Source organism: Cygnus atratus, chromosome 1, assembly GCF_013377495.2.
Source record: "Cygnus atratus isolate AKBS03 ecotype Queensland, Australia chromosome 1, CAtr_DNAZoo_HiC_assembly, whole genome shotgun sequence".
NCBI lineage: Eukaryota > Metazoa > Chordata > Aves > Anseriformes > Anatidae > Cygnus > Cygnus atratus.
Window position 1 is genome coordinate 13,427,030 of NC_066362.1, and position 27,865 is coordinate 13,454,894.

Consider the following 27,865-nt stretch of genomic DNA (forward strand, 5'->3'; position numbering starts at 1 on the left):
ACAAGTCTGACCCAGAACAACTCTCTGAAATGGTTGCACAGTCATTAGCAACAGTCTGTAACACAAATAGGAGCCAGTCAGCTAACAAGCCAGATGTCACTGCTGGAAAAATATATATATTACACAGATTGTATTTAGCTGCCAGGTAGGCACTGTGTGCAAATGCTGTCACTGAACAGATAGTGAAGAGTGTCATAAGGGAGAGGCCATCAAAATGGGAGGCAGTAGCTCATCAAAATGCATCCAGGTATCATATTGTCAGTCAAGAGGATGAAAATACTGCTGGCAAAATTGTGCCTTTGGCACATTGGGCTGTGCAAAAGGGAAGGAAGGAGAGACTCCAGCAGGTTTCTGAAGTACAGACCAGCAAATGGTCTAGGTGAAATGAATTTTGACACTTTTCTTACAGTTCTCTTAGCAGTATGGGATACTCTCTTCGTGTCTTTTATAAAAAAAAAAAAAAAAAGTGTAATCAATTATGTAATGAATAAGGAGATCATTGGGCAAATAAAGCTTAAGAATATGACTTAATGTATGTGCTAGACATGGAATGCATGTTGGCAGTCATTGGTCTGGGGGAACAAGCTTTAGTTTTAAATGCTTTTTGTGTTAAACCCAAGTTTAGGAGTGTGCTGTTAGGCTGCTACCCTAAGCAGCACTGCATGGGCTGACAAATCTTGACCCCTTTGGAACAAAGTGAACAAGGAGCATTGAGCCTGTGTGCCCCTCTCCTCTGGGAAGATAAGGGTGAGAAGGAAAAGGTCTTTGTATTTTCTACAAAAATGATCAAGAATTCTTTACATTCTTTACATAAAATGTACCCCTTGCGTACAAAAAACTGTAACTGAAGCAAGGTGATACAGAACATGCATAGGTAGGTCTGCAAGAACTGAGAATGAAAATCAAACTTTAATGTCTTGCAATATTTCTCTCTCTCTTTTTTTTTTTTTTTTGCTATTCCATGCCTGATTTAATGAAACAAGATCTTAAAAGGTCTGGGAAAACATTATTAACCTGAAAAATAAGAAGCTTAAAACTCTACTGCAGGAGTTTCAGCATTCCTATTCACAACCTTCAATCCACATATCTAGTGGTAAGTCTTTAAAGATATATTTTCCTGCTGTTTACTCAGTCACCAAAAACCCACAACCAAAAAACCCACTCACAAATAAAAGATAACTGTGCAGGGGCTAAGATAACCCCTAATAATATAACCTAATTCTATACAAAGCATTACTGAATGTAAAAAATAATACCAAAAAGGGAAAAAGTGCTTCACTCTAATCTCCTCTTTCAAGTGACAGTAATTTTAGCTCCAATAACAGAAAACATTTCTAGGCTGGAGTACAATTTTGTTTTTAGGGTATGGTCTTTCAGTTAACCCCTCACACTCTCACAAACTTAATCTGCTCTTGCTTCTAGGAGAAATTATCTAGTTAATGTTACAGACAGTCTCAAATCTTAAAGTGGGATTTATCTGTTCTAAGCAAAGCGTTTAAAGGCTGAATGTTACACGACCAGCCCAGATTCCCTTAAAAATAATGAAAAAATGCACACTTCCAGAAGACAAAGCACTGTCCTTCGCTATGCCCTATTTCAGGATGAATTGCATTGCCCTTTTGAAGTGGCTATTTTATCTCCTTTGAGCATATAAGAAGGCTGGGGTAATTGCTGTTGTCTAAGGTGCCCATGTTCTAGACCAGCTGCATGAATGGGATCCTGCCCTTAAAAACATGTGGCCAAAGTAACTGAAAAAATCCATGTTTGCCCCGTTTGTGCTCGAGACGACTGGTATTTCTGTTCTCTCTTGTGAGAGAAGTGCTGGTTTATTTTGCCAAAATGATCAGTCTCAGCAGGAGAGCAGCTCACCAACTCAGAACAGGGATCTTAGTTGCTCTTACCAGAAGGTGCCCTCTGGCCATTTAGGTCCTTGGGGGTAGTTTTGACACCCCATGTTTTTGATATCCCATGCATGGGGTAGTTTTACCCCATGTTCTCATGCAAAATCGAAGTAATGATAGATTGGAAAAGTCAAGAAAGAGCATTGTGCAGTATTTTATGACTTCTTTTCGTGTTTTAAGGGGTTCAAATTCCATAAAAATGCAAAGCTATAAGTATCTGGCATTAAAAGTGGTTTCTGAAATCTGAAAGCTAAAGAAAATCCTTTTCTTTTTAAAGAAGATTTCTCCAGAAAAGAAGGAATAACTAAAAAATATAATTTGAACATAGACTTCCTGATGGTGTGGCTCCTTTCAAAATTATAATTCAGAGTATTAACAATATGAGTTTTAAAAAGAGAGTGGAACAGAAAATATGTTCAGATCTTTCCAGAGTTCCAGTACTTCTCAAAAGCATATTTGTCAAACCACAAATTAATTTAATTATTAAGGAATTTACATTAGTATATATCAAGTATTTGTCAGAGGAGAATTTGACAGACAGGCAGGACATAGAGGAAGGGCAGTTGCTGCTGTGTTGCTCTGTGCTGTGGAGTAGCTAAGGATGTCCCAAAAACCACAGAACCCATACTGCCCTAAGGAGCACTACTTGGCTGAACTGGAGAGAGGGAACACTAATTTGTGGCCACACTCTGCTGAATGATCCCACAAATTAAATAATGCAACGACTCACTGTATAACTTGCTCTTGGAGCAGTATTTGACAGGAGAAATATCTTTTATTAAACTAATGGATATAATTGTAGGGTGGGCAAGGTTTCAGGCACATGATCCCTTATGAGACTGGACAAAGCAGCTGCAAACTCCAGGATAAATAATAGTTAGAATTAATTGTCTTTAGTTTATCCTAATTACATTAATCAATTGGACAATTTGAGAGAAAAAGTGTAATTACTACCAGTGGAGCAGAATTTGGTGGTAGCAGGGAGAGAGGTGAAAGCTTGTTAGCCTCTTGACTGCACAGAAACAATTCCTATTACATTGTTTTACACTTCTTACAAGTGGACTAATTCATAACGTCTGGCAAATCAACAATAGCTCATTTGCTATGGTATCAACATGACTGGAATTCAATGGCATCAGTGGAAAGGGAATTTTTCTGTCCAGACTCATAGGTTTTGTGCAGTTTCAACGCCACATCTTCTGCCTGGCCATCTAGAATACACCACAAAACCATCTTCCCAGAAGGATGAACAGTTCACATTTTCTATGATGCTTTTCCATTCTATTTCTAACCTAAGTTTTCCCCCTCTGGAAAAGGAAGTAGAAGGCCAGAATGAGCAAAAAAAGTAACTTCCCTAAGATTTATTGTATGGGTTGTGATTACTAGAAAAAAAAAAAACATTTCATACCCTCTCTCATCTATGCTTGTAATAGCAAAGACAACACTAATAACTCAGACAGTTGTGAGAAGCAGCACTGATGACTGACCTGATATTTGTAGTGTCCAGAGGAACAGTCCTGGCCTCCCTTTTACCAGGTCCATTGAAGTACAGAGATTTTCCATCACTGAGCACGCCACAGCCTGTTCCAACCTGACCTCCTGTTATCTTGTACCAGAGAGGGCTTAGCTTCCTCTCAAACCTGTCGAACATCTCACTGTGGTTAGGCACATTAGACACACAGGTTCCATGTGATGCTTCAAGAAAAGAAAAATATATGGGAGATGCTTTGTTGAAACTGTGCTGAAGAGAGTAAAGGTCAGGTACAGAAAATTGACAAATAGTTCTATTGCACCCATGCAAGAGAAAGAACCATGCTTTTTTTTTTCAGAAAATGCCATGACAACAGGATTGTACCTTTTTAATCCCTCTTTATAAATTTTTGTAGGCGGAATAAGCCCTCTTCCATTAAACTCTAAGATGGCTTATTTCACTAGGTGAAAAAGAGACATGCTTTATACTGATAAGATGTTTTTATGTAAACAGAAAAATATTATCCTTTTAGTTCTTTTTAAACAAATTGAACAAAAGAGGATAGCGTATTGCTTTGTTGGTGTAGGGGGTTGAAAAGAGTGCAGTATGCAACTGGTTGTGTCAATCTCTGTTTTTTCACTGGGTATGTTTTTTTTTTTTGTTGTTTGTTTGTTTCAGCATAAAAGCCCCAGAAACCACAAGTGAGCAGAATTTTTCGCAGAAGGGCCTGTCAGAACATATGTTCCTTCTTGGTCCCATGCCATCTGATGGCCAGGGGACTCAAAACCAGCAGCAATTCATTTGAAGATGTTCCAAAGGTTTTTAAGCAGACTTTTTAGTTTATAATATTTTATTTTGTTTTTGCTTTCATTGCTAGTCCCTTCCCATTTATACAGATGGTGATATTCAAAGATCGCAGTTGCCAGAAACATCACCGGTGTCTCCTGTCTTCAGCTGCTCTGTTTTGTCTGTACTGGACTCCTGTGCTAAATTTCATTTAACGAAAAGAAAAGATTCTTGCTGGCAGCTCATGAAATTTATGTCATCATGTATTTTCCTGGAATACTGTAGAGGAAAAACAAGATGCTAGGCTTACAACAGCAACTCAGACAGTGTTTACTGTTGTACCATCTAAAAAAGGTTGTCTTACCTGTGTAGCCCAAGTCACAAAAACAGACCCCTGAGACACAGTCCCCGTGACCACTGCAGTAATTGGGACAAGGCTCAGAAATGTAAACACCATCTAAGCCGAAAGGAGGCACACTCTTGTGGGAGCTGCTCTCCTGGATCCAGCGGAATCGAGTTTTGCTGTAGAGGAACAATAACAAAAGGCATGGTATTACTATTCCCAGTTTTAATACCCACTGTACACCTCTTGTGATCTTTGTTTAAGACTGAAAGAGCTTTTCCTGGATTAGCAAGCTGATGCCTGGAAAGTATTTCTGACATCCTAGAGTTTGTGCACCTTCACATATGGATATTTTTTCCACATTTTTGGGGGATGTATTTTGATTTGCTCTGTTTCTCTGGCCTATATCCACCACTGTGATGCAAAGAACAGATTATGTGGTTTTATCAACTAGAGTGAAAGATTAGTTATGACTCTGAAGATGCCTTTCAGTACTCAGTTCAACCCGAACTGCTAATTACATTTTAAAATCCCAGAATTCAATTTCTTACAGTACTTATGAAAATAACTCAGTAATGGCAGTGATGCAGAGTTTGTTGTGGGATGGTGTATTTTTGAGTAAAAAACCGTCAAATAAACTAGATATAGGAAAAATCATCCAATGTCTACAAATAATGGCAGATAAAGTAACCTACAGGATGTGTGGGCAGAAATACAAAGATTTTATTCTTGGGTGACAACACAAAATTCCTGAAAAACAGCAATCTAATCTCTAACCTCTATAACTAAAACTGTTTCAGGGACTTTGGTGAGCCTACACAAAGTTACTCCAGCTGACCCAGTGCATAGGAAATTTATTAAAGAAAAAATATTTTGTTTTTTAATTTTAAGTCTTTGGCGTCAAGTTGAATCATTTTGTAGAGAGGAGAGCTGATTTAAAGCCTCATTATCAATCCAATAGATTAATCGAGATCTTCCTTGCTATTCTGCCTAATGTATGTATGTATGTGCTTATTGCTTTTTACTTACTATTTACTTTACTTACTATTCACGGGGATTTGGTAGGTAGGTGATCATCATGCTGGTGCTTTGTACCAGCTGATAAAATGGGATGCTCTCAAGATAATCATGATTTCCAAAGTGACCCATAACAATTCAGTTTTCAACATGCTGGGAGCTTCCTCATACTCCCAATACTTACATTTTTAATATATTAGCATGAGCTTCTTATTCTTGATCACATTACTGAACATAATGCCAAACAGATTGCTGCTATTGATTCCGCACTGCTTGTTTTGAGTAAATCAACTGGTGTCAGATCTGTGCGATTTGGCACCTGCTTTTATTGGCTAATTACTGAAGAAAAGACAAACTTGTTACGGTACATGCTGCTATTTCAGCTCCTTACAGCAAAGGCACCAGCTCCCTTGCTTCACAATATGTTACATACTGAAACTCTGTGCTGGGGCTTGAAGATCACACAGAATCACAGAATCGTCTAGGTTGGAAGAGACCTCCAAGATCACCTAGTCCAACCTCTGACCTAACACTAATAAGTCCTCCACTAAACCATATCACTAAGTTCAACATCTAAACGTCTCTTAAAGACCTCCAGGGATGGTGACTCAACCACTTCCCTTGGCAGCCCATTCCAATGCCTAACAACCCTTTCAGTAAAGAAGTTCTTCCTAATATCCAACCTAAACCTCCCCTGGCGCAACTGTAGCCCATTCCCCCTCGTCCTGTCACCAGGCACGTGGGAGAATAGACCAATCCCCACCTCGCTACAGCCTCCTTTAAGGTACCTGTAGAGAGCGATAAGGTCGCCCCTGAGCCTCCTCTTCTCCAGGCTGAACAATCCCAGCTCCCTCAGCCGCTCCTCATAAGACTTGTTCTCAGGACCCCTCACCAGCTTCATCGCCCTTCTTCGGGACTCTCTCGAGCACCTCGATGTCCTTGTAGCAAGGGGCCCAAAACTGGGCACAGTACTCGAGGTGCGGCCTCACCAGAGCCGAGTACAGGGGGACAATCACTTCCCTAGACCTGCTGGCCACACTGCTTCTTATACAAGCCAGGATGCTGTTGGCCTTCTTGGCCACCTGAGCACATTGCTGGCTCATATTCAGCCAACTATCAACCAGTACTCCCAGGTCCTTCTCTGCCAGGCAGCTTTCCAACCACTCATCTCCCAGCCTGTAGCTCTGCTTGGGGTTGTTGCGCCCCAGGTGCAGGACCCGGCACTTGGCCTTGTTGAACTTCATACAGTTGACCTCAGCCCATCGGTCCAGCCTATCCAGATCCTCCTGCAGAGCCTTCCTACCCTCGAGCAGATCGACACATGCACCTAACTTGGTGTCATCTGCAAACTTACTGAGGGTGCACTCAATCCCCTCATCCAGATCATCGATAAAGATATTAAAGAGGACTGGCCCCAGTACTGAGCCCTGGGGGACTCCACTAGTGACCGGCCTCCAACTGGATTTGACTTCATTCACCACAACTTTTTGGGCCCGGCTATGCAGCCAGTTTTTAACCCAACGAAGCGTACGCCAGTCCAAGCCACGAGCAGCCAGTTTCTTGAGGAGAATGTTGTGGGAAATGGTGTCAAAAGCCTTACTGAAGTCAAGGTAGACCACATCCACAGCCTTTCCCTCATCCACTAAGCGTGTCACTTTGTCATAGAAGGAGATCAGGTTCGTCAAGCAGGACCTGCCCTTCATAAACCCATGCTGACTGGGCCTGATCGCCTGGTTGCCCTGTAATGATGACACTCAAGATAATCTGCTCCATGACCTTCCCTGGCACTGAGGTCAAACTAACAGGCCTATAGTTCCCCGGGTCTACCCTCCGGCCCTTCTTGTAAATGGGCGTCACATTTGCTAGCCGCCAGTCGACTGGGACCTCCCCTGATAGCCAGGACTGCCGATAAATGATGGAAAGCGGCTTGGCCAGCTCCTCCGCCAGTTCTCTCATACCCTTGGGTGGATCCCATCCGGCCCCATCGACTTGCGTACATCCAAGTGCTGTAGCAGGTCGCCAACCATTTCCTTGTGGATAGTGAGGGCCACATCCTGCTCCCCATCCCCTTCCACCAGCTCAGGGTACTGGGTATCCAGAGAACGACTGATTTTGCCGCTAAAGACTGAAGCAAAGAAGGCATTAAGCACCTCAGCCTTTTCCTCATCTCTTGTAACTAAGTTTCCCCCCGCATCCAGTAAAGGATGGAGACTCTCCTTAGTCCTCCTTTTGGTGTTGATGTATTTGTAAAAACATTTTTTGTTATCTTTAACAGCAGTAGCCAGATTGAGCTCCAGATGAGCTTTGGCCCTTCTAATTTTGTCCCTGCACAGCCTCGCAACAGCCTTATAGTCCTCCTGAGTGGCCCGCCCTCTTTTCCAAAGATTATAAAACCTCTTTTTTCTCCTAAGCTCGAGCCACAACTCTCTGTTCAGCCAGGCCGGTCTTCTTCCGTGCCAGCTCGTCTTTGGGCATGTGGGGACAGACCGCTCCTGAGCCATTAAGATTTCCTTCTTGAAGAGTGCCCAGCCTTCCTGGACTCCTCTGCCCTTCAGAACCACCTCCCAAGGGACTCTGCCAACCAGTGTCCTGAACAGCTCAAAGTCAGCCCTCCAGAAGTCCAAGACAGCGGTTTTACTGGTGAGATGAGAAGATGAGAAGCCTGTAGCAGGAAGATGGGGCTGAAACCCAGGGGCAACATGAAAGCCACTGCCTAGAGAGAGAGACACAGGAGCCAGCAGGCTTAGGGGACTTCTGCTGCTGATGACATGCAGTGCAGATAGCAAAGGGTCTATTTGCCCGGTGGTAAGTGTAAAATTAATCCTGTTGAAATGGCTTATTTGATTCAAATGACTTATCACCCTCTTGCTGGCTCCTCTGACCCAACTGATATGCCTAAAGAAAGACGGCACCACGATGAAGAGATTGATGTCAAATTAATATGTTGTGATCCCCTTGTTGCTTTGTAATTTAATTTTATAGATGGTTTGGCACCTTAAAAATGGAAAGATTCTCCCTGTTTTGGAGAGCATAATATATTTTTTCCCAGACCTGCAGATTTTTAACACTGATTTTACTCACAGCTTGCAACTTTTTCCTAACATAGCCTCAAAGGACAGGCAGCTAATTCGCTGCTGGCTTACAGTGTAGAGTACCTGGCTGCAAGTGACCTTGGGATAACAATAGTAATTCTTGTCCAGTCCTCAAAGTCTCCTGTGTGATACACAGTTGGCTCACTCAGCTCACGGGAGCTTCCCTCACATCCTTTTGTGCCTGGAGATGCAGGATAGCAGCCTTCCTTCACGAGTGACCAGAAGAGCCCAGCATCATGGGAGTACTGCAGCAGAACAGGAGCAGAGCTGCTGTACTGGTTAGTGCAGCCAATGTTCAGCTGAAAAAAGCAAAGCATCAGATATGAGCTGAAGAAACCTGAGCTGTTATTTATCATTATTGTCTGCAAAGCACCTTTGACTTTCTATTTTGGAAGGCTTAGCTCTGAACACTTCCTTTGAACCCTGCTGGCAAACAGTGGCTGATGCTTAGAGTCTGAGTCCTACACATATAAAACATTTCTCTGTAAAAATTACCACCCTTCACTCAGATTGCTAGGTTCAGCAAAATGTGCAAAGAACGTTAACACATTTTTCAAAGGTCCTGCTACGTAGCAGGCCACAAATAACAAACTCTGCACAGGCGCCTGTGTGCCCAGGAGGAAGGGGAAGAGCTGTATCCTCTGATATAACCCCCTGCAGTGCACCCCAGTGTGCCAGACTGACTCCCTTGCCCTAGGCTGCAACCCTTGACCATGGCCAAGTCATTTTCAGAATAATGTTGGTGAGCTGGCACTGCATTTCTGGTACACAGAAATGAGCAAAATTGGAGGCAGTAGAAAAATGAATACTAAAATGTGAAAAGAAAACATTACTAAGACAAAAATCAACTGTTTGTTTTGTTTCCAGCTTCTTTTTTCACGCTATCAGAAAAATATTAGTTTTTACAATATTATATTGCAGAAATTCTACTTGAGCTGTAGAATGTGGAATATAAAACAAAATCATTCATCTAAAATGAAATAGTTTTGACAACTGACTGTCTTTGGTTTATCAATGCAAAATTATTTCAGGCAGCTATTTAAAATGGAAATTTCACAAACTCAGGAAAGCATTTAACCATATGTTTAAAATTAAAGCATGCAAATAAGACTAACACATTTCTGTGCAGGCCAGTTTAAAAGCTATCCAAAAAAGAGAGGAGTATAAATTAAGGCCTTAAACAATAGAAGAACTCACTATTTTCTGACACATATCGTTGATGTTATGTATATTTATATTACATTGCCAATGGCTTCAGTGATGGAAGGTGTATGAATTGTTTTTAGGTATTGCTTTTTCAGACTGAACAATTTTTGCATTGCTGTTGACCATAAAACCTAGAGAATGAAGACTTAGTCACTGAAGTAGTGGAAAATGGTCAAGAGGCAAACAACATCTTTTCCAGGCTAAATGGTATTTACATATCACAGTATTTTGGCTTTTAGAGAGTTTAAGGTATGAAACTGCAAACAATACTCATTTGGAAATTGTACTGCCATCCCTCAGTTTGTACAGCATTTCATTAGCATAACTTTTAGATGGAATGAGATTTTTTACAAATCCTATTATTTCTAACCAACTTTACTATTTACAGGACTGTGGGAATTATATTTGAAAAGCTGCCTGTAAACAACTGATCTCTTTAATAATTCTACTTGTAAATTATTCAGTGTCTGTATCCACCAATTATGTAAGGACCATGTATTTGTGGTGAGCTCATTAAAATTGCATTGCAACCAACCTCCAGAATTCACCAATGGGATTTCATTATAAACTCAATAAAATTTTGATTAGGGTTCAGAAACAAGAGCTTGTCAAAGCAAATACACTTTCTTTGGAGCCCATATTCTGTTGCATTGTCAGACCACTAAAATTTTTGTAAGCCCTATAAAGAAGAGAACACTAATTGAAGCCTATATTCATTGACAATAAAAGTAATTATTTGAAAAACCCACTCTGGAGTACAGAGCGGCTTGTAAGTCCTTAAATAGTTTAATATACAAAAAAATGTACACAAACCACATTGGAGCTTTTGTAGTCGCAGATGGAATAAATCCTTTTTCCCTTGACAGTGCAGTAGCATTTCCTGGTACTGACTCAAATACAATGACAGTCACTTCAACCCACTTGTGAAACTCGTTAACAAACAACAAGCCTTTAAAATTTCTCCAGAGGGGGAAGAAGCTCACCTGCACCAAGGTTTTAGCTATTCCATTAGAAAGCAGCATCATATTTTATAGTGTATGAATTCATACTTGAGCTCTACACATCTTTTTACATAGTCTTATAATTTATTACATTGTTTTGAATTATGACCCAACAACATCTTGCAAGTATTGAATAAGGGGAGTTTCACTGATATTCTGGGATTTGAAGTGACATATTTAAGGAATACCTTGAACTGCAGGACATATCCAGGCTTCAGCGTTAAATCTCTAGTCACTGCAAATCGGTCTCCATCTGATTTACCAAACAGCATGGCAGAGGGGGTGGCAGAGCAGAAAGTTTCATTTTTGGTCATCCCTTCATTGGCCAACATTAACCACACACTCATCTGGTTCATAGGGTAATCAAATGCTGGCTTTTCATAAAAGTTCTGTTAGAAAGGAAAAGAAAAGCAACAAAAACAAGTACTATCTCCTTGCAGTGTGGTTCCAGAATATTTTCAAAAATTATCAAATTTTGCAATTTGGTTTTTCTGTGGTTGTCCAAAAATTGTAATTGTCAAAATTTGTCTTGACTTTCTGAGGAGATGATACATAATTACATTATCGATTGTAAAAATTAGGAGTCTGATGGTATTATGGTAAGAACCAGCTTAGTACCATGCAGAGAGAGACGCAGCTGCAAGCACTACAAATGTCTCTTTAACTATGCTCAATATTTTCAAAGAAAATTAAATTCAGAAAAAATTCTACTAACAGAGAGGACAGCTCCTGTTTCATGGTGATACACAGAGACTACTCTTGATTATTACCTGTGGTAAGGTGGGATTTACAACGGGAATTATGTGTTTCTGCTTCTCTGACAAAATGATGATGTCATCAATAGCCCACTGATCATACCCTTCCCCTGAAAACACAGGCTGCCACCACCGAAACCTGGTGCAAGGAGTCTTAGCTGCAGCCGGCAGCTCCAGATAGACAAACCTGAAAAACAGAAATTCAGCAGGACTTTAAGGGAACACTGTAGCGAAATGGGAAAAATACCACTAAATAGGAAAAAGAGGCAGGAAAGCCATTTGTCTTCCCAAGAAACTGTTATGTATGATGGACACTGCTTTCCTGGAAATGGCTGAACATCTGCCTGCCAATGGAAGTATGGACTGTTGCTCTTGATTACTCCAAAGGGGTAAATGTTTTGTCTAAAACTAATGTATTGGATGGCCAGGTAATGAAGATTTCAGTGCATAGCTGGGTACATGCTTATTTCCTGGAAGTTTCCTGTAATTTTGTCAAAGTAGAGACAAAGTAAAGTTAAACAGTTTTATACTTTCAAGTGCTTAGATCACTTTCAGGAAAAGACAGTTTGCTGAGTTACAATAGTTCTTCTGGAAAATTGTTCATTGCAAGGCAAAATGAAGAGATGCATGGGTAAAACTACCAACTATGGTAATAGAAATCATGTTAATACCTATGCAATTTCAATTTGCACTGACAAGCTATCTTCAGGTTTTCTAAGGCCCACTTTCATTAGTTTTTTTCCTTCATTGTGACAGGAGTTTACTGTGTCAGTCTGGAAAAGTTTCCACATAGAGATGGCTTATAAGCACTACAGCTTAAAATGTATTTTCATGTTTTCATAGACTAAGAAACAGTTTTCTTAAAGAGATGATGCAGTATGGATTTAACTGATTTAATTTAGACCAAAATTATACCTGGGTTTACTGAAGTCAGAGAAATACATTTCTGCTAGCAGCTGCCAGTTGATTCCACCATTATTGCTGTACTGCAGCAGCACACCTTCTTCTCTGCTGTCTGGTTTATTGCATGAAGAACTGTCTCCTCCTATCTGGATGTAAAACTGAACGAAATCCACCCAGGTAGTGTCCAAATCCCAGCTTACCAACTGTCTTTTCCCAGCCTACAATAGAAAGAAAGAAAAGAAATGGGAAAAATAATATTAAATATGACACCTTCACTGCAAATTGACATATTTTAAAGTCAAGCACAGATGAATATTGTACAGAAACATGAAGCATTTTGTGTTAACATGACATTTCTTTGTCTTTAGGACAATGGTTCTGTTTGGCCATCCTTTATGTCTTAATTTCTCTGGTGTGATCCCACAAGCATTTTTATTATTACAGACACAACATTTCAACACAAAACACAACTTCACAACACAATTTCAACACAACTATCTTATCTCTTTCCTTGTTCTCCTGACTCCTTCATGGTACCAAATACCTTTGGAAGACGCAGGGCAGACCCTGGGTATCACAAACCAACTAGGGCTAAATGTTTAAGCATTCAGCTTTTATATGATAGAACATAAAGCAGTAAAAAGACATTTCTGGTCTCATTTCTCTTGCATTGTATAGTGTTGTTGAGTCACGTGAAATTATACTACTAATAATGCCTATTGCATTTCACGAAAGGAGAGTATCTCAGAAGCTAGAGTCTGATCTATTTAGTTACTTATTCATTTACCTAGCAATCAAATTCAATTATGTTCAGATACTTGCGTTTTATATCCTCATATATTTTAAACTTAAATTATCCTGAGCTTGTCTCTGTCTCATCAAGTTTTAGGTCCTTATAACAACCAAAAGTATACACACACACACTTTTATTTTCTCAGTTGCACTTAGGCATTTTCTCTCTATTGTCCCGTTGGTCCTCTGTTGGTGAGGATGGGTGACTTCACCTTCAGTTTGCAGTCTTTTTTCTTTTTACATTCGTGGCATTCAAGGTACCATTGCTACTTGATCCTCCTCTCTACAGTTATGTGGCATTCATTTCTCCAGCTGCTACCCAGTGCTATATGCACAGAGAACAGCCTTCCCACATGTTGGCATCAGCCCATTTGACAGGTTTCCTTCCAGTTACTTCTTCAAAAGCATGTAGGATTTACAGCAGTGAAATTCATCTCCTACTCTGGAACTGGGGAGGAGCGTTTTCTCTACATGCCTCATGTGACCAGGCTTTATTCATACACAAACCCATGTTCTTTTACTAGTAAGTATTGTAAATCTGAAGTTTCTCAACCAAAACCTGTGGATTTAGTTTCAGCATAGCTGAGAGAAAAAATAGCCTTATAAAATGTAGTGAACAGTATTCCCGAGGACGTTTTTGAGTTCTAGCAAGAAACAGCTCTTAGACACCTATGCTGCGGTTAAGGTGGTCACTCTGTGCTTGCTGGCAAAAAGAAGACAGAGCATGTTCAGCTAAAAGAAGCCTTAATGTGTAAGGACCTTTTACTATAACTGGAATTCTCTCCTGCCCCTTCCACCCTCCTTGCTTGAGGCTGAGCTTGTGGGCTTGCACAGCAACAGGCTTGAACAATTATGATACATGTTATAAACCTGTCTGCGGTGAGACAGAATGAAGGGTGAGAGCATTGTCCCTGTAAAGGTGACCTGCACGCCCCATGCCTGGCAAAGCCCTCCACAAGCACAGTGATGTGCTGCCACAAGCTGCTACAGGCAGGGCAAAGCCAAATATGCGCAGCTGGAGAGGGGACATGGGTATGATATTCCTGCGTTCATTAAAACTGGCTGCAACCTGGATTCATCTACATTAACAGTGAGAACACCTCCCAAAATGCAGCAGGATTGGCAACATGCCTACTGGCTCTGATTACCTAAAAATCACAGATTCCTGTCCAAGCACAAAAAGGGATTAAAAAGATAAACTTGGGCTAAATTGTAAAAACAATGATTAATTTTAAGCAGAATTTACATTTTCCCTGTCTCTCACTCATACATCCATGATCCTCCTGACAATTTTCAAGTCTGAGATAAACCAGTGTCATGGATCTAGCTGGACATAAGTAACAGAACTTAAGAGCTGGTTCCCAGCTGGTGCTTGAATGGTGCCATGAGAATGAGATGGGCTCAGTCTTGGATGCAGCTCATCCAAGCTTCCCAGTGCAGCCCTGCATGGCTAATACTGGTCCAGGGCACTGTGCCATGACACTGGTAATATCTTGGGAGTTCACTTTTGCAAACTTTTTTCTTTGTGAGACCAACAAGAATTTGAAGTTGTCTTAATCAAATCAGACTAGATGATCTTAGGAGTCTTTTCCAACCTAAATAATTCCATTATTCTATGGATAATAAAGATGTCAACACCATTTGTGTCCCATGGGCAGATATGTCCCAGCTGACTGATTGAGATCTGGGTGTAAAACTATTCTGAACACTTTTTCCATGTCTACACACCATCCCTATCCCAAATTGGCTCTGCCTGCCAAAGGCTTAACCACAGAACCAGGTTAATTGAGAAAGGGCATGAGTTACATAAAGCCTCAAAGGAATTGCAGGGGCTAATTGAAAGAGCTCTCTATATTCCAACACACCTACAGTTGATTAAAATGAATTGGAAAACAAAAGATAGAGGGTTGGCAGAACAAAGCCAACAATAATTCTGGTAGTAGTGATTGATTATGGCAGTAAACATTAGACATTCAAATAGAAAGTAGCTATTTCAGCAACTGCAAAGAAATAGAGCCTCTGAATGCAAGCTCCCAAATAATACAGAACTGTTGGGCAACTACAAAAATAATTTTTGTAATGTTTATCACCATGGCCACTAGACACCTTGAAAAAGATCTAAACAGAAATTAAATAAGCCACCTTCAGCTGATGGCACAGAGACTGCTACTACTCAAGAAATGAATGATAACCTAACCCGTAGAGATCAATAGAAAGAAGCCAAGAATTTCTAAATGAGATTTTCACTCCTCCTTAGCAAAAATCAGAAGAAAGATCATAGCAGGTTAATTCTAATTTAGCAAACTACTTTGAGAAACTTGGCATAAGGAACTGAGCCAGAAGGAAAAACATCTAACAGAGAAGACAATTATATAAAAAAATCCAATTATCACAATTAGCTAGTTATACTGATTGGTCTATTATGAAATTTTCAGCACAGAGCTGCATTTCCAGGGGAGCTGGATGTGAGACTATGCAGGAGTGCTGAAAATTATTTGATGATTTAGATTTTTATAATGAGGTAAACAACATATGATTACATAGCATTGCATATTGGTTTATTCTTCTGGGACTAATCCGGTTCTCATGACAGCAGTGGCAGTTTGATCAAACCCTTAAAAGAGAAGCATGTATCTGCATTTTATACCCTTCCTTTCAATTAAGAACAACAACAACAAAACAAAACAAAACAAAAAAACAAAACAAAAACCACACAACCCAACCCAACAGAATTAGAATTGAGGAGCAACAATGAAAAATAAATCTGTGATTACAACCCATAATCTTACACCGGATCATAAAGATCTCTTTTCATTTTAGTTATAATTGCTATTAATTAGCAGATCTCCCTATATCTTATTCTTGGTATATTACTTTTATCTGCAAAACTTCCAAGTCATACAACAGAATATTCTCCTACAGGCTAACCAGGCACTTTCTAAAAGTCTGGAGGGGTTGCTTTTTCACTAGTTTTGGTCCTTTGACCTCAAAGTAAGCTCTTTGTGCTCCCTGAAATCCAACCTTTTCTGGTGCCTCTCCCAGAACATTACAGAACAGAGACAAATGGGAGTTGGGGCTTGCTGAGAAAAAGCTGAGTCTCAAAACAGAAAATGCCCAATTAAGATGATATTAATGTATGCACTTCCCAGCACACTGGCAATTTACTTCCTTCCATTACAGGAGGGATTTCTTGGATACATAATGCACATCACCCCCTATCTCTTTTGATTGCTTTGTTTTTTTACCTGCAGAGAACAGCTGTGCTGTTTAATGCACTTCTCATGCTGCTCAGAGCTTTCTGCCACCTTCCTTTTCTTTGTCATATAACCCCATCATGTTCCTTTCAAACCTACATTACTACACGCCTTTCTCAGTCTCCCATTCCTTGTTGGTACCTTGTTGAAGTAGAGTGAGGAGCCAGATGAGATGACCCCACAGCCTTCTTCAGGCTTTACAATCTCTCCCCCAATAACTTCCTGCCACTCTGTCTTCAGGCCATCTGGGTTCTCAAAATCAGACATGATAGTTGAAGGAAGGGGATTTTCAGGCTGACATTCAGTACCCTGAAACCCCAAGTCACACCTAGAAGGAAGCATAAGCATAACAAGCTTTTAAAGACCTTATTTAATGCTCACAGTTACTTAAGACCTTCTAAAATTACATGTGAAAAAGTCTATCATTCTAGAATTGGAATTTTGGATCCGGGAAACAAGCTGGAATAGCTGGATAACTGGAAATAAGCTATATTTTATTTCTAAAAAAAAACCCTTCAGTGTCCAGAGAGCTTGAAGCTGGCAGGCAGCACCCTGTTCCCTTGACATTGCAGCTGTCTGACAGCATCTGCAAAGTAGTGCTGAGTCAGTTCCTGGGGACAGTCTGACGCAGCGTAACAGCTCCAGCTGTGAACTGGTTCACCAGGACACCTATAGCTGGGCAGCCCCATGCCACTGAAAGCTCCTCCACTGCACGGATCTCCCAAAGGTATGGGCTCTTGGGCAGAGAGATGTGGAGCAAGCAGCTTTTAATATTGCTTTAATGGTTTAACTCTCACTTTTTTTTTTAATATATTTAAGAGAAAACAGAAAAAAATAGTATACAAAATAACAGAATACCTAAGTATCAGGAGACCAATAGCTTGTTGAATTTGAAATGCTTTGTACCTGCAAACACCGTGGTCGCACCAGCCGTGTCCACTGCACATGTTGGGACACTGCTGTCCAATGTAGATGTTGTCTAAGGCCCACTCATCCTGTGCTGTGTAGTAGCACTGACTCCAGCGGAAACGTGTAGCACTGGACCTTAAAACCAATAACAATGCTTTAATTTGGATGCTTTACAAAACTGTAGGAAAAAAAAATCAACCATAAAAAATAAAAGTTGATATCACAATCACTGTCCAGCCTGGCACTGGAATAACCAAAGACAGATTCTTGTAAATGACCCTTCTGTATGATGTAACTCACGGTGCAGCAGATAATGGACTTTGCAGTTAATAATGATATTTCTGAGGAAATCTGCAGAGGTGCTACAGAGACTTTATACTTAATGGCCACATTATTTTAAGATAAATCTATCAATGAATATTACCAGATTTTTATTCATTGCCATTCTGTGAGGGTGAAAGAATGCAGAAAGCTGGACCCAGAGTGTAACTTTGATTTTTATATTTTTGCTCACAGTTAAGGTATAAATTGTGTTAAAAAGTTTAATCTGATATTTATTATTAAAATTTATGCTTTGAAATTAAACTTCTTGAGTTTAAGCATCTCTCTGTGTTGAATACTGACTTATACCATAAAGTTGTCTGTTTTTTATTGCATACAGAAATTTATTTTTGTCAAGATGATACTAAAGAAGATTATGTCGACATATCATTGGTGATGTTACGATCATCAGATTTTGAGAAAGATTCTGTTTCAAAGCACCTATTGGTTGCCACGTTGCAAATAGCCTGCTCTTGGCCAACTACTCAAATAAAATCTGTAACACCCAAGGTGTGCAGTGGCTGGAGCTGGGGAATTGCTGGATTAGATTACATGCCTACATGTAACAAAGCTCTGGATATTTGTCACATTGTTCAAGAAGAAAACCTTGCTGTGGTTTCTCCTTTCTAGTTAAATTGTTTTTCTTCAACAGCTTTATTTTTCTTTATTATAATGGGGTCAAGTAATATTAAGAATTAAAATAGTACTTGGAGCTGACCCTCTAGGAGGTTGTATCCAATGTAATATAGACATTTTCCAAACTGAGTGTCTCCTGCTAGCCAAACCCTGCCAGACACCCTCCACAATCAAAAACTAAGGCCAGGGAAGAAACCAATTCATCAGAAAAGTAATTCCTGTCACCATCAAGCCTTTCTGAGCTCTGCTGCCAACTAGTGCAAATCTGATGGGTTGCAGATATTGGCCAGTGGCAGCTCCCAAGCACAGGGATGCTAGGCAGCTGGTGGGCTGGGCACCATCTGATCCATGCTCATACAAAAGTGGCTGGGCCCACGGTGAGAATGAGAGAAAGTATTGCATGTGAAGTGAAATAAAAATGGGAAATTGTTTTGATGGAGTAACAGGAGCTGTGCTGACTGCATGGTGGGTCTGGATAAAAAAAGAGGTGGTCAGTGTAGCATGACTGTAGAGCTGTGGAGGGGATGGACAGGGAAAGCAAGGCTGACAACAGTGAAGAGAAAATCAAGCATAAAGCTGGGATGGTCTCTGCCCAACAGGGCAGGCTAAGGAGGAGAAGCAGGAAGTTCCTAAAAGAAGTAGGAGATTCTGTCCAAGCTTGCTCCTGAGACATACAGCTGTGGATGGCATGGGAGATAATGCTGTTATTCTAATTTAAGAAAAAAAAATCCTCCTACTCCCCTCTGGAATTTATGCAGAATAAGATCTGTTAAGATGAATATTGTAAATTTGGCTGAGCCACCTGCTCACATGTATGAAAATGAAATAGATATAGGAGGTCTGGGCAACTAAAACGGACAGTATTGCACAGGAGTCACACAGCCAGTCACACACTAGAAAAATACAAAATTAGATTAATACATGCCTGGAGAAATTTTTAGAATTCAAATATATGAATTTCTTTAAAAAACAACTTCTTTTAAAAACAAGTGAAGCTGCCCAAAGGCTTGATTTTTAATCGAAATGACCTTTGTTTTCTGTTTTAAGTATTTGCTTGATATTGAAAATACTGTAAGCATTTTTACAGCATGTAAAGCTAATCTTCAGGGGCAGATCTGCGGATTAAATACTCCCTCAGGATACAATGTATTGATGGGTTACATTACAAGAGCTATGAATTATCCATTAAAAGTGCACAATGGCAGTAATGTGCCCACTAAGGACTTCTTAAGCGTGCAATAGGCACAACAGAAAGTAAATATTCACCACAATTATTTACTGTTTATTTCCTGAGTGCTCTGAATCCAGCACGTCTCTGTGGTGGTGTTGCTCATGTTCACCACAGTGCATCAACAGAACCTCAGTGGGCCCTGACAGAGATTACACTCTGGAAAGTGTGCTGGTAGCCAGCGTTAACTCTGGTGTGCACTGAGGAAAATAACAATACTGAAACCAAAGAAAGGTTTTAAGGCATATAAAGAAAAAAAAATTAAAAAGACCTCCTAGCACAGTAAAATAGTGTCATGTTGTCTGTGAAGGGAATGGGAGCCTTGGCTCCCTTGGTTTTTGTTAGGGATGTGTGGGGAGCACAACCCTGCAGGCCCAGGGGTACTTTCAGTGACATGGGGGTATTTAGAGTGACATGGGGGCAATTTGGGCAAGCCCCTTACCCCAAAACAAGAGACAGTGTGCTCTGAGCATAGTTCCTGGTGCTGCTTGGCATGGCATCGACACCATTTTACAAGCCACTGCTGGCTGCAAAACTGCTGAGTGGGTGTGTCATGGCCGGCTGTTGGGTGCCAGGCTCACAGCCACCCTACACAGCCAGCGGGGAGAACTGACCCACGGGTAAAAACACTTTGAGCGGGCAGGGGGTATTAGCTACAAACAAAGAGAGGTCTCCCCCAGAGAGACCTTTGCTGTTACGAATCCCGTGTCCCTGAAATGGATGGTGGTGGTGGGGGCCTGGCAGGAAGGCGAGGCCTGCAGGCCATTGTGGGGCTGCAAGCAGCAGCAGCTCCCCTCTGGGCAAAGGGGAACACGCCATGAGCTGAGATCTCCATGGCAAAAGCAATGCCTCTGGAAAGCCCGTCCTGCTTGCTGCTTCTGAAAGCTTTCCAAAGCTGCTCATCACCTCAAGGTAACAACAGCTTAAGAGGATTATGCTGTTAAAAATGGTTATCAACGGTTTAAAAAAGCCACATTAATTAATGAAAGAGAATAAGGAGCTGCCTGTCAGCTGCATTCTCAGTGATAAAATACTGGTTTTCTGGGCAGTCACTATTTGGACAGCTTTTCAAATAGGAAGCATATATTGAGGAGTTACGAAAGCATTTTATTACAAGCAAAATTAACCTCTCCAATTCCTCATATTTCTTCCCATCTATTTTCTATATGGCTAAAATGCAACTGGAAGATACTTTGGCTTTCTGATGACATTTTTTCTAAGTCAGATTTATGTCAAATAGAAGTCACTGTCGTTGTGCGACTTTTTAGATAAGCAAAAGGAAACTGTGGTGAGTCCCAGCTGTCTTGCAAGTGAAACAATGTTCTTTCTATTATAAAATTTTTCAGATATGTGATTTAAGTAAAATCATTGTCTTCTCTCCTGATATTAAAAAATCTAAAGATCCAATGCAAATTTGTAGCTGATACAATTACATTTGCTACCTTCTCAGTTACCATAATTACATTTACCCAATTATCCTGAAACTCTCATTCAGTCATTAGGTGTTGATTTGTTTATGAAGTCAGCAACTGACAGCTGCTTGTATCTCATTAAGGCCTGTTCATATGTAAATGTCTTCCATAAAACTGAAATTAATTTTCATCAGTGTTAGAAATATTCAGTTCAAGTACAATACAATTTCAGAGAGCAGGTGCATACATTTCATTTCTCTAATACAACTCTCACAGTTGCAGATTTCCTAATGCACCAAATTTTGGATAACACGGGGACCTTGGAAACTCATGCACGCCAGATGCAGAACATTGACAGATGTGCAAAAATACCATCAGGCCCAGAAAGTTTTACAACAGAAATAGGTACTGTTAAGAGCAATTTTCTGGCTGCATGAGCACAGTAATGCAGCCTGATGCTACCGATGCACTGAAGGTGCAAACCCTCAGCAAAGAGCTCTGCATGCAGGGATGAAACTTCAGGAAATTGTAGCAGGGCTGTGCAGGGGTGTGAGGGCATACTGAGGCCACCAATAGCCACATTGGGACTATTGAGATCTCAAGCCATAGTCCTTGGGTAGATATGGAGAGGAGAGAGGAGAGAAGAGGAGAGGAGGGAAGCAGAGAGGAGGGGAGGGAAAGGGAGAGCCCCAAAGCCATGTGCCAGAGGGACTCTGACCATCACATAAGGCTCATAAAGGCAGAAACTTGCCCTTTGTTAGTAAGTGCGCTTCAAAAATGCAAGAAGTTACCCTCCCAGTCTCAACCCCAAGGACGGACAGAGCCTTGCTGGTGACAAGGAGGGTGAGAGCGAGAGAGGTGGCAATCAGCTTTGTGTATCAGGTTACTCTTGGTGGGGAATATGCAGCTGTTCTTCCTCTTCACCCAACAGTTGTACTGAAAATGTGTTTTCTGAAGAGCAAAGTAATGTTCAGTGGTAATTTGTACCTTAATTACAAACAAAACTCTTATAACAGACAGGAATCCCTTCAGATACAAGATAGAGCATGACATATTTATGATTTGTGCAGAGCATAAAATGGTAACCTGGCTATTATTTCACCATAATTTTTCCCTACAATCTCCTAAATTAAAATGAAATTATTTGCTTCTGTCACCTCATATGCTGAGGAAAATTGTTGGATCTTAAGGAAAAAAAAAAGGTCCACAACATTGGTATTAACATCAACTATACAGAGTATAATAATAACTTTGAGTAGAGTATATGTCTTATAAATAAATTTTAAAATAGCAGCCTACGTTGGAATACAACCAGAATAATTCTAGGCACTTTTAAACACTCCTAACATCCACAGATTTTACAGGTGATGGTACACAACAGCAGGTAAGATTTAGTACATTGTAATCATAGAATAATATGTGTCTTTGGTATTATCTGACCTGACATTCTTTAAAGACTCATTTTTTGTCCCTGATGTTTTGCCTGGAAACATGAAATTCTGCATATAGGTTTTACTGTAACTATGGTAAGTATTTTGGAGGAAGTTATCATTGCTGGTTGTTTTGAGGCTGTGGAAAGTGCAGAAAAATGGTAACAGACAGGAAAGCACAATGACAAACTGTGCAAGTTCTCATTGCAGTTGTTGGGATGCATATAGGTGGAACTGAAGCAACGAGTAACTAATTGGAATAACTTGATTCTCAAATGCAGGAAGAGGTTGAAGATTAGTGAGATTTACAACAACCACCTTATATTTGTATATTATAATAAAGCCTTTAAAATAAATAATGGAAGAAATAATCTAGTTAAATAAATTAAAATGTATAGTGGGCAAAAAAGGTTTGATTACACTAAGATGAATAGGACAAGACTTTCTGATTATATATATATTTTTTTTTCAAAAGAAAATGCTCTTTTTGAAGAGATGCTATAAAAAGAAACACGAGGTAAAAAATTCCCAGAAATGAATCATTAGTTATTGTTTATACAAGGCTTTGGTCTGGACATGTAAACAATAAGGAATGTTCAGAATGAAAATTAACAATCCAAATAAGCCTTTCCTCCAGTGACCCATTTACAGACAAGCGGCACTATTTTTGAAAAGATCTGAACTTTATTAGAAGAGTCACAGTATACATTAAAAACAATCCTAAACAATAGTTTCTGGTGACTTCAGCAACATTTCACTCCAGTTATGTGAGGAAGGCATTTTATGTTAAATACCTGTGGTTGAGTCAGCCCTTGTACCCCAGCAACCCACCCAGTAGCTTGAATATGGTCTACATGGGACTTGATCTTTGTAATAGTAATGTAAACGTAGATGAACTATCTGCACACACACACACACACACACAGAAAAATAAAAAAAATAAATAAAAAAAAAGGAAAGAAGAAGAAAGAAAGAAAGGAGAATACTCACCAAGTCTTCTGTGGTAGAAGGACAGTGATTCTCCTCCACTGGGTAAATTCGCTGGAGTGGTAAATACTTGCTGATGTAAACTCCTGGCAGCTTGGCATACTTGGAAGACATTCCTTGAAATAAAACATTTCAATATCAGGTTTAATGTTGAGGTAGAGTTAGGAGCAGAAGCAATGGTTAAACTTTCACTGAACTAGAAGCTTGCCTGCATCCAGATGTGAAAGACCCAGAAGCAGAAAAATCCTGGGGTGCTCCAGGAAAATTTCTCAGAAAGCTATCAGTAGTACAATTTAGGATAGGAGAAAACTATATTACTCATTTAGAGGTGTATGTTTAGTATCAGTTACTAGTAATGTTTCTTCCATGAGGGTATCTAGTTCATTTTTTTTACTATTTTCACCCCAGCATCTAGCACTGACTACGGAATAAGTCTACAAATCTACTATGTATAAGTCTACAAAATTGGTCTACTGGTCATATTAGAGATGTACTTGTGAAGCTTTGCCTGGGGACCCCACTCCCTCCCTCTTCAATGGGAGCAGGAAGAATTGCCAGAGTCACCCAAGAGCATCTAACTTTGGCACCCAAACTGCAGTTTACTGAAGGTGCATCTAAAGACCCTTACCATGCTCTGCAGCTGTATCAGCTTTGATACCTACAGAAAGTGGTGCGAATTCCCACTTTCTGCTTCAATGATCTCTTTCTGTATGTAACTCAAGATTCCCGGAGAAGTCTGTTCCCAAAATTTTCTTTCTTCTTTTCAGAAAATCTGATTTTTTTTTTAATATATATATTAAATATGAACACAGTCCATTATTCCAGGTCCATACCATTTTCTAGACCTGCTCTTCCCTTGTTACTCTGTTTTTCTGCAATATTCCGTTTATTCATCTATATATTGCCAGAACAGAACCTCAAAATTTGTAGTGTGGCTTTGATGAGGTATTAGTAAAACATTTGAATGTTTCTAACAACTTGTGTGTTACTCTGGCTACCCATTTAAAGAATCCATTCTGCTACTGCTGTCACAGCATAGCTGCCTCCAGACCACCTCCAAATCTCCCACAGCCTTTTGGTGTTTATTGCTGTGCTCATACCTTTGAGGGCTGTTGGACACAAGGGAGACCTTTGGGAGAGACACTTTCCTATGCAAATAGCATACTTTGACTGCTATGAAACTAATAATAAGGCAATCATACTTTATGGTAGTTAAAGCAATTAGGAATATTTATGTAGTGAAATATAAAAAAGAGCAGAATAAATTATTATTTCACGGAGAAAAATATTGCTCAAATATCTTAGAATGTTAAATGAAGATTTGGTGTCTTATTCTGTTTTAGTTGCTGATGGGTTGTTTTTTTTTATTTTTTTTCAGTAGATTTTCTAAAGGATTAGTTTCCTTTCCAGCAATTTTCAAACATTTTTCGTTGATTCATCTCCCATAAAAGATCTTATAAAATAGGATCTGATCAGTGCGTGTAAAACAAACAAAACTTTCAAATATTTTAATTAATTAGTGTTTTGTGTATTGGCCAGATTACATCTTTGAAGCATACTACAAATAGCCTCCTTTATTACTCTTTTATCAGAGCAACATGGGTGGTATGAGGAAAAGGATTTGGCTGCAAGTCCTTTTCTCTGAACACAGCTCCACTGAGACAGGAAAGGAGTGCTAAAATCTGAAGGGAACTGATCTTTCATTGATGGCAAAGACAAAACCCATAAGAACTATTCTTGGACACTATGGTGATGCCTGCTAGGTATAGAAGACATGAAAAACATTTAAAATACAGTATTTACAGCCTTCATCTGAATTCCATTTAAGGTAAGAAAGCATTACTTTAATTTGCAAAGTTTAAAACGTCAGTTATTGCCACTTCTCTACTCTGCCCACCGAAGTAAATGTGGCAAAACACAACAGGGCAAGTGAAGCAGGAAAATGTTTTCATTGCTCATAAAAGCTGTTGGACTGGACGGTCAAATGTCTTTGTGAACGCACAGGACTGCCACTGACGAGACATCAGGACCGGTTCCCTGACATCCTCTAAACTTGCCCAGAGGCAGCTGATAGATGTTTGTTAGTTCACACTGAAGTCAGGGAAACTCCAGCTTGCCATCTAAGATGGAAAACAAAAGCAGAAATCACGGCCAAATGTGCTATTCACATTTGTGCTGAGACGGGGCTGAGCCACACGGGGAAATAGCAGTGAACTCTGCTATTTGCGCTTCCACCAGCGATGGGGGAAACTGTTGGTCATTGCTGCCGTGGACTGTGTTTGAACCAAGGATAGGAGATGAAAGGCTCTACATTACAATCCCCTGAAGGAAAGTGCTTTCCATTCATGAAATGGCTGAGCACAAAGGCAGAAAGAATTTATGTCCGTTTAAATTCCAGGAAACAGTAGATGCATTTTACTTTGAAAAGCAAAGCAATAGCACAGGAAAGATCACAGCCATTATTCTGTAGCTCTGTCTAGTGCCCCAATTCTTTCCTTAGACTTGCTCCATTCCTGTCACTATTTTGTGTTTCAGACTTTCAGATTCTTCTCTTCCAAATATCATGAATAACAATTTAAACACTTCTATTAGTCATTTTGACTGACTCCAGCTGAAGGTTTCTTTATAGAAATGGGAACGAGGAAAACATCCTCCTTTGACCAATGCCACGAGTATATTTCAGATGATCTTTGTATAAGCAGAATTTGTGGAAGACAAAGGTCTTGCTACTGGCCTTACCTCCTGAACAAGATGCCACGTGAGGCCATGATTGGTGGAGTACTCCAGTTTCACCTGGTTGTCCATATGAGGAGTAAACTTCTGGCTGCAGCCCATCACCAAGTTGAACTGTATCATATATGAAGCTCCAATCTGCATAGACTGGGTCTCCACGTAGCGCATGCTAGAAGCTAGCTTTGAATCTCCTGTAAAACTGAGAGACGTAAGGAAAGAATAAGAATCCATCTCCAAAATAATTCAGAAGGGAATATTAGGAATGGTTATGCATTAAATACAGTGTTACTTCTTTCTTTGTTCTGGAGATTGGCACATGGGATATGACAATATACAGAAAGATCTTTCAGTTGGTACTTCTGTAAATTACCAGGAAAGCCTTGATGTATCCCAGAGTGTGAAACACTGCATTATTGTTAGTTCTTACTGTATACTCTTTGCATGAAAGATCAAATTAGGATCAAGCAAAGGATAACATACAGAAAACAACAACAACAACAAAAACAAACAAACAAACAAAAACACACAAAACACCACCACCACCAAAACAAAACAAAAAGGAAGTTCATTCCCAGGAGTGTCCATTGCCCAAGGTCATTTCACAGTAACAGCTGTAATTTCATTCAAATACTGGACAGCAAAGATACACTGAATTTAGTTTAAAATATTCTTATTACATAGACTTTTCATTCCATTGATTTTCAGTTGATATTATTTGCAATGCATTCACTGACTTTTGACTATTTCACAATGAATGTCACCTATCTTCTGCTTCTTTTCTGCAGGATATAAGAGTTATAACACATTGCCCAGTGAACTGGAGATGATAATTTTGTCATTAGTAATGCTTGGAATGCACCAAGCCTCATACATACATGATACAAGGTACCCAGTTATCATGTGTATGGTAACACAATACATAGTTTGAAATTATAAGGATATTTTAATTTAAATGCATTTTTATCCTATATACTGTTGAAAAGGAAAAAAGAATCAAATGCATGGATGTATTAGGAGGAAGTAATAATGATTTAAACTTTAAATCCTGTACACTATCTTCCAAAAGAGAATACTTTTAAGAAGGTTCTCATAGAATGAAAATAGTGTCTCCTTTACTTAGATTGGTTTACTTGGTACAAGCTTAAGATCCAGGGTCCTGTTTTCTCTCTAACCTTGCTTTTCCTTGATCCACCCCATAACACCACGTGAAGGTGCCTTCTACATTGATCAGCACTGTGAACTGACTGAGGATATTTACCAGCCCTTCTCTGCTGGGGTACTGTAATGGACAGCTGGACTGGAAGACAATAAATTGCCTTGGAAAACTGTATCTCAACTGCCTGCTCTTTCCATCAGTGTTGTCAGTGTTTTTCTTCTCAACGGGATGGGTAATTTTAAATTGAGCAGAGGATATAATGCATGTTCATCAGTGTTCCAGCTGGCAACCTGCAGTTGTGGCTTTATTGTTAGAACTGAATGTGTCTCAGAAAATTTTGTTTGGATAATGCCTGAGTTCCTTTTTCTTCCAACTTTATCTTTTATTTTTCAAAATGACAACTATGACAAATTTAAAAATTAATGCTGACTTGCTGTTAATTTCTACAATGCAACTTGGAACTTTGTGGCTGAAGTGGGAAATCTGGGTTTTACAGAAGCTGCCTTGAGAAATCTGTGCCAGTACAACAACC

The 27,865-nt window shown here is 39.8% G+C and overlaps 1 protein-coding gene across 1 annotated transcript in view; it reads right to left on the reverse strand.

Annotated features, from left to right (window-relative positions):
- RELN (reelin) overlaps positions 1-27,865 on the reverse strand; it is a 296,816-nt gene that overhangs the window by 60,950 nt on the left and 208,001 nt on the right. The window contains exons 21-30 of the mRNA XM_035549571.1: positions 26,184-26,376; positions 23,448-23,560; positions 17,428-17,565; positions 16,663-16,849; positions 12,488-12,693; positions 11,588-11,759; positions 11,006-11,206; positions 8,674-8,909; positions 4,523-4,680; positions 3,389-3,596 (exon numbers count right to left, since the gene is read on the reverse strand). Of these exons, the coding sequence (XP_035405464.1) occupies positions 3,389-3,596; positions 4,523-4,680; positions 8,674-8,909; positions 11,006-11,206; positions 11,588-11,759; positions 12,488-12,693; positions 16,663-16,849; positions 17,428-17,565; positions 23,448-23,560; positions 26,184-26,376 (1,812 nt within the window). The remainder of the gene's footprint in view (positions 1-3,388; positions 3,597-4,522; positions 4,681-8,673; positions 8,910-11,005; positions 11,207-11,587; positions 11,760-12,487; positions 12,694-16,662; positions 16,850-17,427; positions 17,566-23,447; positions 23,561-26,183; positions 26,377-27,865) is intronic.